Raw genomic sequence first — 14,730 nt, 5'->3', positions numbered from 1 at the left:
ATCTATTGCTGTCACCCTGATCCCCAAACATTTGTTGCCTAGAATGTCACAGCAGCTTCCCAACAAGTCTCCCTGCTCCCAGCATTGCCCCTTATACTTGATTCCTCACATACCAGGTAGAATTGAACGTGTCAGATTGTGTTACACCGCTACTCCAAACCCTGCAGGGACTTCCTATCTTCACATCCTTACTGAGTTCATAAGTCTCTATGTGATCTGATCCCAGCGGTGTGTCTGACCTCTCTCCCTCTTCCTTTCTCTGCTTTAGTAACTTCCTTTTTCTTCCTCCCATATACTGAGCCTGCGCCTGCCTCAGAGGTTGGCAGTCATATCACTCCTGCCTGGAGTGCTCTCCCTTCAGATATCTACACGTCTCACTCTCACTTTATCGGGTCTTTGCTCCAGTGCAGCCTTATCAGAGAGGTCTTTCTTGATCACTCTATAAACCAAGACTCCTTGTATCCCATCGCTAACCCTCCTACGCTGCTTTTTCTTCCTAGCATTTATCACTACTTGACATTATTTGTTCATCTGTTGTTCTTCACTAGGATGCAAACTCCATGAGGGCAGGTACTTCATTTTGTTCATTGCTGTGGTCCCAGTGCCTAGCCCATTGATTTGATAAATCTGAATATATCAGGCAAATCAGAATAAATCCTGTACCTTGGCATTTGTTTACTGCATTCTGTTTTTATTTCTACACCACTCTTTCCTGGGTCTCACAGTCCTTTAAATTCCCTTAGAGGATCTTAATCAGCGGTTCCATGACCATTCAGTCTGAAGCAGCCCCCGTTACAGGGCACACACTCTCTAGCCATTGTCTTCTAGGCTTCTGGCCATAATTTATTGCCAAATCCTCTTCCCCTGTTTTCCCAGGAGATTCTGCTTTTCTCTGAATGGAGGCCTCTATCACCAGCTTCACTGAAACCCAGTGAGTGTGGGTCTATTTTGTAGAAAACGGATTTTATTTCATTTGGAACTTGCAGAAATTTACACACAATTGCAGTGAGGATGAAGGCAAAAGAAAATATTTTCAAACTGAAGCACCAAGCCATCTGCCATTGTGGATATTGCAGAGGGAAATAATACCCAGTGCTGGTCGGCATCTGGCAAATGAGGTTCTCCGGCCTGATGCCATCATTTCCTTGGCAGTTATGAAGCTATTCCCAGTTTCAGGCAACCTTGCTTTGCATAATTTCTTGTTTTCTCCCAGTGCACCACAAGAGGGCAGCCTTTCATCATATTCTTGAATTATACAACAGTGGGAGGAGCTGCATTTCAGCAGTTTAAGTGAGAAGTTATAATAAGGTCATGCCAAAAGTGTTCACCAAAGAGAATGAAAGTTTTATCCCAAAAGGGATCATAGGACCAAAACGCATCCTTCAGAGGAAAATTGTCGGTTTAGTAATGATACAGACAAAAACCTTCCAGATGGTTATATAGATCAGAAATAAAGCATTGTTCGTGGAAGGCTGTTTTAAAGTACTGGGGTTAGTATTTCCTTTCTTGAATTCATTCACTGTTGCAGAAGTAGTATATAGATGTGTTGTTTTATTTCAGCAGACATTAAATTAGAAGATTGAGGTAAAGACTTTTATTAGCTTTCATTTCAAGGTATGTGTGTACTGTATACAAACAACAAAGTTGAACATTCACACTCATATTAGGCATATTAGTCACTGTATTGTAATTAAAACCAACATACATCACAAACAAGCATAGGTTACTAACTACCAAACAAGTCCCTTAGGTCAGACAAGCTCGGTCATTTCTTCCTCTAGGCAGTTCCCTTCTGCCATAAACTACAGAGAAGCAGTTACAAGGAAAACAGATCACTGAAGGAAGAGTTGGATGCTTTCTAGCCAGATTTAGCTCTAAAAATGTATCCCTAAAAAGAAGGATTAAGTTGCGTAAAGACCTTGGAGAATATTGTCTGGCTTCTTTCTATAACTTTCCCTGCTTTACCTCTTAAGCTGCCTCTTGAGCTGAATCAGATTTTACCATGATAGCAATTGTAAGAATCAACTATGTTTAATAAAACTATCCAAAAATGTATAAAAACAGCCTATTCTTTCTCCTATTCATTCTTCATGGAAAAAGAAAAACACAAATCCTAAAAACTAAAGCAAATCATGGAAGCCTGAAAAAAAGACCTATATTTGGCTACATTTTAAAAGATCAAGTCTTGTGAACCTTATTTTCTGGCTTTGATCTGGTTGTCAGTCGGGATGGACTTGCCCAAGTGATGGCCCACAGAAAGACCAGATTTCTTGTTTTTGTGCTCTTCCTGCACCTCCTTTTTCATTAAGAATCCTGCCTGGAAGTTTAGGTCAAAGAAACTACTTGGAGGAAAATACAGTGGCGTCTCATCCCAGATAGTCGCCAGGCGTTTCTTCCATCCTTCCAGGGTCTGAATTCGGGCATCCGCGGGAATGTGCCCAACACCATAGATCAGTTGAGGTTCCAAGACTTGGAAGCCACAGAAATGCAGAATGCCACTCTGGGGATACACACGAAGTACACAGGTGAGTCACAGAACCAACCCTGTGCAGCTGGTGCCAACCGCACACAGCAGCAGTTCATCTGGGCATCTCAGTAAGGTGCTCTTGACACAGAGACCTGAGGCACTCGAGAACCAGCTCAGAGCTGTATTCTCTCACCTCTGCTCTCTAGACCTCGCTGTTAGCTATTTTAGCCTATCCGGCTATGTTCTTTGTAGGAATAACACCTTGAAACTGCCAGCCAGGCATCCTCTACCCAAAGTGCCAGGAGCCCTATTACCTAGGGACGAGTTGCCGCTTCTTGGCCGCTGACTTGCCAAGGCACATAGATGTGCATTGCTTTGCCTCGCCACATAACTAGATGAGTCTTATCATGCAGTCTCCAATATTAATTCTCCAATATTATAGGTGACCACCTCCTTTGTTCGCTCTCCAACCCTCTTCCTTAGATGAGATGATCTTGAAAATCCAGTGACCACCAAAAAGCATCTGTCACGCTTCAGCTTTATTAGCTGAACGAAATCATTTCCTAAATTTTGGGGGACTTTAACATCTGCGAGGCTGTAACAGCACCTTGGAGAGCGACGAGAGGATTGGACAGAGATGTCAGTTATCTAAAGAGAATCAGACCACGTAGCTGTACACATCTAGGGGTCATCTGCCCTAGTCCTCGGTCAGGAGAGTGTGGTGTGTGGACACGTACACACACTGGTTAGTCTGTAAGCACAGGGGCCTGAGAACACAGGTAAGGCTTAAAAGGAAGCTCCCTGTAGTTGAGTCACTACTATGCTTTCACTCCAGGTCTGTTTTCAGTTGCTATCCTGAGACTTTGGAACCCCATAGAAAACCACGAATGAATCCCCCGGAAAGTTCATTTCAAACGAGGTACCTGAATTGGCCAGAGAAGGACATTCATGTCCCCATGGACACCCTGCAGCGAGTACATGGAGCCACTGCCCCCAGTGGTGATGGAAAGCACAGCCTTCTTATTCTGTAAAAGAGAAGTCATTGCGTTCCTTGGTGACAGGGAGTTAATGAAACAGCCCCCGGGGAAAAGAGCACACAGTCCGCCATTCTGCTGTTTCTGTTACTCATACATTGGCTCCTCCCACACAGGAAGACTCGGCAGAAGTACCAGCCTGGAAGAGGGTACCACGGACAGGTAAGCAGGCGCCAACCAAGGATTCCACACTCCTGCGAGTGGCGAATCAGAGGAAGGTTGTCATGGAAACGCAAAACCAGGGTGGACTGCTAGTGGTAGGTGGGGTTCCGTGTTTATCGTTTTATTCTGTCTCCCCATAGTGCTAGGCATGTGTTTGGGCATGTAATCTAGAAGGTATCAAAATGTTTCTTGTGTAGTGTTTGGGGCTCTGAAAAATGAAGACAGACTTTATTTTTACTACAGAAAATTTCAAACATGAAGAGAAGACGGTACAGTAGACCCTTGAACAATGCAGGGGTTCGGGGCGCCCTCCTCCCCACGCAAAGTTGAAAATCCACATATAACTTTTGACTTCCTAAAACTTAACTACTAACAGCCTACTGTTGACCAGAAGCTTTACTGATAACATAAACAATCAATTAACACGTATTTTGCATGTTGTATGTATTATATGCTATATTCTTAAAGTAAGCTAGAGAAAAGAAAATATTAAGAAAATACACTTAACAGTATTTATTGAAAAAAAAACCCACGTATAAGTGGACCCATGCAGTTCAAACCTGCGTTGTTCCAGGGTCACCTGTATCATGATGCACCCACCACCCAGCTTCAACTCTCAGTCTTTTGCCATTCTAGTTTTATCTAATCCCCTTGCCCCCTTTTTTTCCTGAAGTATTTTAAAGCAAATCCTAAACATGATGTCAACATATCTATTTAAACTTATTATGCATCTCTCCCAAAGGGACCTGGAGCCTGATCTTAGTACCTAATTGTGCTCAAAACTCTGCCCCGGACAGAATCCACCCAGAACCCAGTTGTTAGAAAAAGCAGAACTGTGCACCTACCCGGAAAGGTCCCTTGTCATACATGGCAGCATATGAGTAAGCAAACTCCCCAATGAACACTCGCTCAAACCAGCCTTTCAGGATAGCAGGGACTCCAAACCACTGCAGTGGGAACTGTGGGACAGATGACAAAGGGGTCAGATCAGATGACAAAGTGGTCTCCCAGCACAGGAGAAGGCTGCCCAAGACCTTCCTCTGAGGGACAAACTTTCTTCAGGCCTTTGTCCTTCCTTCTGGAAGAGTTAGTACATTGAAAGAAAATATCATCCTTTGTCAGCCAATGTGACACTCCTGTTTCTACCTAAAGGCATGAATAAATTGGGCGGGTCTGAAGAAAGGCACGTGCAAATAAGATTTGTTCCTACGAAATCACATTTGGCCCTGAAGTCTCAACGGCAAGGATTGCAAACAAACTTCGCCTTGATATGTGCCTAAATCAATATTTTTCTCAACAGCTTGTTTAGTAGGCGAGGTATCAAAAATACAGAACATGTACCTTGTGCTCACAGATGCAAAATCCTATCATTTTTAAACAGAACCACTCCAATTTGCAAACAAATTATCTGTGTGGCAAGGTTTATCAGGGAATTCCCATGAGAAAGTCTTGCTGGGCCTTTCGTCCTGATAAAAGCAGAGCAAGGGTTATACCAGTATGTCCTCTCCTTGACGCGTGTGTTAAAGACAGTGACAAGTGGAAGGAGCCCCGAAGAAACAAACTAGGGCACAGAAGAATGTGTAGGGCTCGGTAGGTCTCCCTTAGAAGGATTGCCGGCCTATAGGAAAGGGACTGAGGAAGCAGGCTTTTAGAACAGAGAGAACACAGCGTTGAAAGTGAGAGTTGTGTTCTCACCCTGAGTCTGTCACCAACGTAATGTCTGGCCTTTCCCACAGAAGCCCAGACCTTCTCTAAGTTTCACTTGCCTCATCTGTCAAAAGAAGGGCTTGAATGATATCTAGTAGCCTCTCCCATTCTCACATTTACAACTCTCCAATTGCGAGGAGCCAGATCTGCAGCTTTTTGGGAAAAGGGGAAGGTCGTTTAGGCAAGCAAGCTTGCTTCCTTGGGAGTGTTCTGCCATCAGAGTTGAAAACAGAACTGGTGGGCTTGCAGGGTATTAAAAGTTTACTCTCCCTCAAATTGTTTTTGGACAAGTGAGTAACCCGAGCAAGGGACCAGCCCATAGAGCACCTCAGTGTGAATTAAAGCACTCCTTCCTCAGGACACTATATTTCCATGTTGAGAGATATCATACATAGTACACTGATTTTTCTAGAATAAGACTTTTCTGTCATCTGTCGGGAAACTGTTATAACAAATATACGAATCTTGAGTGTGTCCATTGCCCTTTGTTATGTTGATATTTTGCAGTGCGCAACCTGCACAGTTGTACTGATAGGAAAGAAAACTTATGCACCGGATAGAAGTGAAATTAAAAGACCACCAAGGTCCTTTCCAATTCTAAAATATGTTCATCCTGAGATGCAGAGTTAGAAGTGGCTGCCTTGGCTGCACTAGGATGAGATGCAGCAGAGAATGTGGACCACGGAGGCAGCCTTTGTGTCTCATGACACGTGGCTTTGATTCACAGCAACAGGCCTGGGGTCGAATAAGACCTCAGAGGTTGGGTTCTTTGCAAGTATTGGATAATTGCAAAAACCACAGCCAGTATCAACCTTCTTGTGACATTTCTGGTGTCACATACTTTCCATGTTCAAGATAAAAAAGCTGGTTGGACTTGGTAGAAGCAAAAGTCATTGAGTCCAGTCTGGTATTTTCAAAAAAGATGACTGACAAGAAGCATATACATTTCCAGGGCTGACTGTGAAATGGTGAGGCAGCCTCCACAGCGGTTCTCAACCTTCTTAATGCCACGACCCCTTAATACAGTTCCTCATGTTGTGGTGACCCCCAACCTTAAAATTATTTTCGTTGCTACTCTATAACTGTAATTTTGCTACTGTTATGAATCGTAATGTAAATATCTTTTTGTTTTCCGATGGTCTTAGGCGACTCCTGTGAAAGGGTCGTTCGACTCCCAAAGGGGTCGCAACCCACAGGTTGAGAACTGCTGCTCCAGAAGAAAGGCCGTGGCTTGCTGCTAGAACACTTCAGTAGGATGATGCATATCAGCTAGGAGGCTCCAGCAGCAGGCTCCAGCAGCAGAGAAGTCAAGCTCAGGCATCACTCCACAAACGATTCAGAATGCTTACAGGGAGGGGAGAATTGCACTCTGAGAGATTCCGTGAAGCATCGCCGATAGAAAAAAAAAAGATTAACTATCCCAGGTGGTAAAGCTGATGACTCACATGCCATCTTGGCAGTCACATTCGTATTTTTAAAGAGCAATACAGCCAGATTCACGATATCTGTACATCTGTATCACGCTGCACCTTTGAAGTAATTACCTTTGTTTATAGAGAATGCAGTAAAGGGAACAATTGATTTTCTAAGACCACATACATAGCTAATTAGCTGATGGGTCTAGGACAATAAGAATTGATACACCCTGACACCCCTTCTGATGTCCTACCACACCTGAAAAATCACAAGGTCTGCAGCTTCCAGCTTCTTTTGTTCGGCCACAATATCTGGGCTCAGACGGCCTTCTTTATAAGCTAAAACGGACTCAGCAGGGTACTTAAAGTTCTCAGGGTCCTTCGGTTTACCTGCAGAGAGGAAAAAGAGGCTGAGGCCGTGGGGCCAAGGCAGGGCCAGAGAACCGACAGGCGAGAAGTTCCACAAAGACCTAATTAAAGGGGGGAGCTGCTCCTACCTGTGATGTCCTTTCTGGAGATGACGGGATTGAAGTTCATGGCGTACAGGTCCGACACGGTGACCTCCCAGCCTTTCCTCTTCAAAGCCTCGACAGCAGCCTCCTTCATGGCATAGTTGAAGGACGTCTTCTCTTCATGAGCCAGTACAATCAGAGCTTTTCTGGCTATTTAGACACACACAAAGCATAGGGAGAAAATCAGTGACCAGCCAGCAAATCTCCGGCTACCGGGGAGCTGACCCGGGATCTACCAGGGAAGAGACGCCTTTGTTACACAGCAGGTTATGCAGCCCATCCACTGCAGCCAGAAATAGGTATTTTTTTTCTTAAAAGTACCAACAAATAAAGGAGGCATTTTAACTCAGTGGGGAAACAGTGGCTAATGTAATCAGTGGTGTTGGCATACTTCATCAGTCATCTGCATGGAAATAAAATTCTCCCCTTGGAAAACTAACATAAGGTGTTAGAAGTCAGGGGGTAGTGACTGGAAGGGCACAGAAGAGGCATTTGAGGTGCTGGCAATATTCTATTTCTTGATCTGTGTGGTGATCCCATAAGTGTGTGATTAGCTTGTGAAAATTCGCTTAGAACTTGTACACTTTTCAGTGTGTCTGTTGTATTCAAAAAAAGTTTTTGTTTTTNGGGAACTGACAAGCTGCTGTCCAGCCATTCCCCAGTTCAGCTGTGGAGGCCGTCGCCTCACTGGCCCATGCTGGCACTGTGATCACTGCACTCTTCCCGAGTAAGGCAGACCAGTAGCTGGCCATTGGAAGGCCGCCCACACTGGCTGCCAGCCACTCACGCTGGCTGCCGGCCACACAAGGCAGCCCACCACAGTAGGGGCTGCAGCCTATGCTGTCGCCAGTGACCTATGGCAGCCCAGCTCCAGGTCGAGCTGCTGTTCACCATCTTAGCTGTAGAGGGCGCAGTATCACCGGCCCGCATGCAGGACCCGAACCGGGCCCCTGCTGCTCAGAGCTGGTACTCCCAAGCCCACCCTCAACCAACATACCACTCGGCCGGCCCTACATTCAATTTTTAATACAGATATAGAAATAGAAAACATTTACATGTATATTTATATACACATGTATTGCCCATCTCTGTCCACTGTGGGCTGAGAATCAATGACACTCTAGGGCAATGAGTAACATCCAGTGCTCACATCTTTGCTTCTAAAAACCATTCTCCATAAAGACCCAGAGCTGTTCAGAGGAATGGCTGATTCCAGGGCAGGGGCAGTATAAGAAGAGTCGGAACACCTTGCTGTGCCAGAAAATAGGAAAGTGTTCCAAGAATAATGGGGACATGTCAAAAGGACACAGAAGCTGGCTTAAAGGGCCTCCATGAATAGTCTAAATAAATGATGATGGTGTAGAGCACAGCCTAACAGACTAAAATAAAAATCCACAAGACCAAACGCATATAAATAAATACAAAAAGAGGGGAAATTCCTTGTTACAGCAGAATGCCAAGTAATGAATATAGAAAGGATGGTGGAATTAGAAAATCACCATTTTGCAACCATCACTGTAAAAATGGATTTGGGCAACTTTAACCACAAGTTAAAATTTGATGAGAAACACTATTTACATAGTATTGTAACATCTTTTCATTAAGTTACTTATTACAAATAATTTTACAGGAAATTGTGGCCAAGTTTGAATATGGTCCACAGATTAGACAGTATTATAAGAAACGTTAACTTCTTGGTTTTGATGATTATATTGTGGTTACATAAGAAACCCCTTTAACCAAGTAAACTGGATAACTGATTATCATTTTATGCCCCAACACAATGCACTCAGGACACATCACCACTTCTGGCATTCCTGCCAAAAATGCACAGCTGAAATCTAACCATGAGGAAATACTAAACAAACCCAAGGTAAGAGGCATTCTACAAAGTAACTCGCTTGTACTTTTCAAAAATGTCAGGGTCATGAAAGATAAAAGACTTGAGAAACCCCTTTAGTTTAAGAGTAGTCTCTTATGTCTGCTTAGTAACAGACATGACAACTAAATGCAATGCGTGATCCTAGATTGGATCCTAGACCAAAAATCCCTCATTTGCTATAAAGGAAATTTGTGGTCAAGTTTGAATATGGTCCATAGATTAGATGGTGGTATTGTATAGCGCTGTTAACATCTTTCATTCTGATAATAAAATTGTGGTTATGGGGCCGGCCGAGTAGCGCAATGGTTAAGAACTGGCTTGGGACGCCAGAGGGCCCCGGTTTGGATCCCACATATGAGAGCCAGTGACACTGCCCTCCACAGCNCCACTCGGCCGGCCCAAAAGTTTTTGTTTTTAACTATCCACAGACACACCACATATAGCAATCATGTACTAGCAGATTAAAGATCTAAATTTAAAAAAAAAATTAAACTTATTAGAATAGTATTGGAGGAGAGGGAGAATGTGTATAACCTCAGGATAAAGAACACTTTTGAAGACTAGAAATGCGGAAGCCATGAAGGAAAACCTTGACAGATAAAGCCACATGAAAATAGAAAATTTGTGTTTACTAAAAGGCACCATACACAGAGGCAAAAGGCAATGATCTAGGAGACAATATCCCCACCTCTTAGCACGAAGAGTTAAAATCCCAAAGAATGCCTACTGATAATTGGAAGACAGATGATGCAGTAGAAAAATAAGTCAAGGGTAAGAACACACTCTTCAAACAGAGAAGAAAATGCAAATGACAATAAACAAATGGGAAGGGGCCCCTCCTGGTCTGTCAGGGAAATCAAATTAAAATGAGATATTATTTACCTGTCGGATTGGCAAAACAATTTGAACATTGAGTGCTACCAAGATTGCAGGAAAACTGACAGATTTCCAGTGGGAATATAAGTTGCCGCAACTTTGGGGACAATAATTGGGCCGAATCTCTTAAAATGTTAAAGGCACATAAATTTTTGATCTAGCCGTCCAACCTGGGGAAATCTGTTCCACAGACTAAAAGCATCGGGATCTAAGGACCTATGAGCCAGGATGTGTACTACACCATTCTTTGCCCTGGCAAAAATTAGATAAAACCCAATTGTCTATGTATGGGGGAGGGGCATTTGAATAAATTATGGTATGTACATACTACAGAATAATATGCTGTTAACAAGAATGAGTTAACTATATAGTGACCCAGAAAGATACCTATGATATATTGTTAACTGATAAAATGAAGTAAATGTGACTCCATTTTTATAAAAAAAAAAAAAAAAAGAAAAGAAAGTATATATATGTAGGTAGTTTTGCAGTATATTGATTGGTAAGAGTGGGGAAAAACATGTGGCATGATCATAGGAAACTATTAATAGTTTTCTTAGATAAGCCAGAAATGGGAAGAGGGTAGAGGCAGGAAAGATGCACTTTTCCTTGGACCACCTCTGTATTAATAAAGTTGTTAGAATAAACACGTTTTACTTTCGCAATAACAGCATTTAACGGGCGCTCACCATGTGCTAGGCAATGCCCTAAGTTCTTTGCATTCCTTTTCAATTGCCGTGGGAACCCTATGAGGCAGCTGCAATTAGTATCCCCATCTTATGGATGAGAAAACTGAGGCACAGGAAAGCTAAGCATGTTACTACCTAAGTTTACATAGTAGGTGGTGAAGCTGGAATAACTGAAAAATATATGGACGTAGATAAATCCATGCAAAAATGTGGAAGGAGTGGGGAGGAGTGCCAGAGACAGGAAGTTAGCCACTACCATTTCTCCTAATAATGGGGGCCACTGGCTTGTACCTTGCCAACTCTTAACAGGGGTGATGTGGGTGGAGTTGGGAGAGAAAGCACCTGCAACTTTTTTTGTATTGTTTGAAGGAAATTAACTCAGAAAGGCACATTTAAGTGTGCCTTCAGTTCTCGGCCTGCCTTAACCACACCTGGCATTAGGCAGCTCCTATTAGGTTAAATTCAGCCAGGTGGAAGCTTCAGGCCTCTCCCTGCACGCGAAGAGAGAGGGTTTCCAAGCTTGGTCCTGGCGTTTCTGACTCTATAAACTCTAATCTGGCGGAATGTAAGTTTGATGAGGATTTCAGTACTAGAGAAGTGATGTGTCTGCTTCGGAAGGCCTGGGAAAAGGGAAAGGAGTTCCTGAGGCTGTCGCAACAAATTCCCACCGCCTTTGTTAGCAACTCAAGGACTGAGAGCTACTAGGAGAAAGGTGAGTACATTAAGCTCTGATTTGCAATTTCTTTGTGATCTACCCTCACATTAGTCATATCAATGTTTACTGAATACTGCTTTATCAATTTTTATTCTCTTTGCTTACTTGTTATCAATATTATTTACTTATTACCAATATTAACAAGCATTTCCTAAGTAGTAAAAACATAAAGGTGCTTCCCAGAAAATGAGGAAGGTCAGATATCTATGCCTTGCTTTCAAGGAACTCACCATCTACTAGCTATAGGTATGCCTGTTACTTTAAAAGAGAGAGAGAGAGAGAGAGAGAGAGAGAGAGAGAGAGAGAGAGAGAGAGAAGAAAAAAAAAGATGAGACACAAACAGGAAGAATATATTTGCAAGAAATACAACCAACAAAATTTAATATCTAGAATATATAGATTCCTAAAAACAATCTAGTAGAAACAAGGTCAATGGTTATGACTAGGCAATTAACAGAACATTCACTTGCAATTACCTGTTTCTTTGCCAGAGGTAAGGGGTAAATCACATTTATCACTCAACCTAATAATCCTGAGTCACTCGTTTCTGGGTCATTTTTCATGGACAAACCTGAGTTTTTTTAGAGGTGGAGGGTTTAGTTTCCCTTTGTGCCACTTCATGAGCTATGTGACAAGTTAAACTTTCTCAGGGTTTACCTGAAGAGTGGCAGTAAGACACACACACAAATAACTAATGGCATGAGCCTGATAGGAGGGGCAAGGGACAAAGTTCCTCAGAGATAAACTGTTTACTTTAGGGCTGGCTGATGAGGAAAAAGCCCTCTGATGGAGCTGCTGCTGGAGCTGAGTCTTGAAAGACAGGTGGAATTATCGGTACCTATAGTTTAAGATTCATTTCTGTGTCTCATGCACATCATTTACTTATCTGATAGAAGCGACCATATCCAGGACATGAGCATATCTTTGTTAGCGCAGGTCTCTCTTGGCACTGGGTTCACTTTCAGATCTCAGTCCTGCCAACATCTGCTCCTAGTTCATCCCATGTCTCCATGTCCTGAAAGCCCTCATTTCTTCCCTTACCTAATTCCTTCCCCTATTTCCACCCCAAGTCCACCCCTGCCAACTTTTCTTTCTCCCCCTGAAATGTTCATTTTCTCTCTAGCCCATCCTCCCAACCCTTCCGCCTCAAAAAATGGTGTTTATTGAGCAGGTACTATGCACCAGGCACTGCTCTGGGTATTTGGACTACACCAGACACAAATCTTTCTCTTTGTGGAGAGGGCATTCTGGTGGCCGAAGCATCCTGACTGTCCTTGGGAGCTGACCTATGTCCTCCTCTATTGCTCTGATATTCCTACAATTCACAGGCCAGTGTGAAACCAGGAGTTTACACTAACCTTCCAGATTCAACTGTACTCTGTCAACCTGCAGTTTCATCGATGACCAACATAGAACATAACGACAAAAAAAGATAAAGTTGGCAGAGAAACAGATTGTGGTACATTGTGTTATGTAAAGCATGTCTAGATATCTTTAACAGTAAAAGGTATATGGCCCACATGATCGATTGGAAGGAAGAATAAACAGCCAAGGAAAACCTGTTTGATATATAAAGACAGGCCCTCAAATCAATTTCCTAGGTCCTGCCTCTCTGCCCTCTGGGCTCACTCGATTCCTCAAGGAATGTGCGTGAGAGTCAGAGGCATCTGTTAGTTGCAAACAAATGCTTTGGATGCTTCAGTTGGCCTAAGATTTGGTTAGCTGGGTACAGTTAATACTACTTATACAAGTTCCAAATCTTCCCATTTCACCTCAATCTGGTGTAAGTTACACGTAAATACTGAACATTTTGTAGTTCTCTCTGTGTTCAGAAGGCAGAACTAGATGCAGAAGGAAGGAAACTATGAAAAGGTAGAGTTATGCCCTTCCGTTGAGCAAACAGTTTTCTATTGTAAATGTTGGTGCTGTCCAGTCTCACTCCGAGTGAGGCTCTCTGGGGAATGGAGATTCCAGCCCCTCCAGGTGTGGCAGCTGGTCCAGGTTGTGTCAGAGGCCATTCATGCGTCAGAAAAGTTGTGGTGACCTCTAAGGTCCCATCAGGTTGATGGCGGAGAGGGGAGGCCCTATCACTCGAAATGGACCCAATGACCAGATCGGATTTACCAATCCAAGGATCACAATTGAAAAGGTCTCCAGGGACTAGCCTGTCCCACAACTAGACGGAGCAGCAGCTTCGCCAGCTCCATCCGGCCCACCCATCGCTGCCAGGTGGTGGTTTCCCTTCAGAAGCTGGGAATCCACATTTCTAAGTGAAATCACCTACATTTATTTTAAATTTTGGCAACTTATTCCAAAATAATTTAAATACTATAAGGCATAGGAAGATGTGCCAGTGGGCGGGATGTGGCCTCTGACGCCAGTTTCTGACCTGTTTTGGAGGGAATATTTTGCTTCCAAGATCAAGTCTCTCCTAAATGCCCACCCAAATTTGTGAGGACGGGGTAGACACAGGAGCTCCCCTATTCTGAGGTCTATTCAGGTCTCATCCGGGGACCCTAATGCCTTTAGTTTTCCCGTTATGAGTCAAGGAAGAAAACTGGGCCGAGCCCTGTCTACAGGGGCCCGCAGACGAACGAGGACTGAGGGCTGCGTGCCCGGGAGGCTGCGTGCTCCGTGGTGGGGCACTCACCAGTCATGGCTCCCGCGGTGCGGGGACGGCTGGGCTGCTGTTAGTCCGGGCGGCTCTGGTTGGGCCAAGGTTTTGGGAGACTTGGTGGTGCTGCCTGCAGAGCTCCAGCGACTTTATACCTGGCCTGGCCCAGCCAGGCCCACTGGGTAGCCAGCAAAGGCGGAGCTGGCCGCCTGAGCCCTGGGGCGCAGGGCGGAGCTCGCTGTGGCTGCAGTTATGGGTAGGAAAGGTTGTCTGGGGTGTGAACAGGAACAGCACAGACTTGGAGTGAGGGTGTCCTGTGGGGGTGAGAGGGGGCCTCATGGATTGTGGGGGGAAGGGGGCTGGGAGGCATGTCCATCTGGACACTGTCCTGAAACCACCGCGGGGCACAAGGAGGACGTTTCTGATGGAATCCGGGGCTCTGTTGGGCACGCCCTCTGAGCCTCTCCCAGCCCCGGAAAATTGCCTCAGAGCCAGATTGGGGGGAAAAGAGGGGTGTGCGGCGGATTGAAATCCTTTATGCTTAGATTTGCCGAGTCATTGTGACACGTTCGCTGAGGCAAACAAGCCTGAGACGGACGACCTGGCTGACTTACTCCCAGGAAAAGCGAATTTTGCAGGAGGGAGGGAGGGAGGGAG

The 14,730-nt window shown here is 44.2% G+C and overlaps 1 protein-coding gene across 1 annotated transcript; it reads right to left on the bottom strand.

Moving 5' to 3' along the window:
• Positions 1–1,571: 1,571 nt before the first annotated feature.
• NQO1 (NAD(P)H quinone dehydrogenase 1) lies at positions 1,572–14,343 on the bottom strand. Its single transcript, XM_019653327.1, has 6 exons — positions 14,110–14,343; positions 7,283–7,447; positions 7,045–7,175; positions 4,509–4,622; positions 3,391–3,492; positions 1,572–2,500 (listed from the first exon to the last, which is right to left on the bottom strand). The coding sequence occupies exons 1-6, from the start codon at positions 14,114–14,116 to the stop codon at positions 2,195–2,197; spliced, it is 825 nt and encodes a 274-aa protein (XP_019508872.1). The 5' UTR covers positions 14,117–14,343; the 3' UTR covers positions 1,572–2,194.
• Between the last annotated feature and the right edge of the window lie 387 nt (positions 14,344–14,730).

This window comes from Hipposideros armiger, unplaced genomic scaffold (assembly GCF_001890085.2).
Source record: "Hipposideros armiger isolate ML-2016 unplaced genomic scaffold, ASM189008v1 scaffold_9, whole genome shotgun sequence".
NCBI classification, from domain to species: Eukaryota; Metazoa; Chordata; class Mammalia; order Chiroptera; family Hipposideridae; genus Hipposideros; species Hipposideros armiger.
Note: the sequence above shows the minus strand (reverse complement) of the source record. Positions and strands in the feature narration are given on the sequence as shown.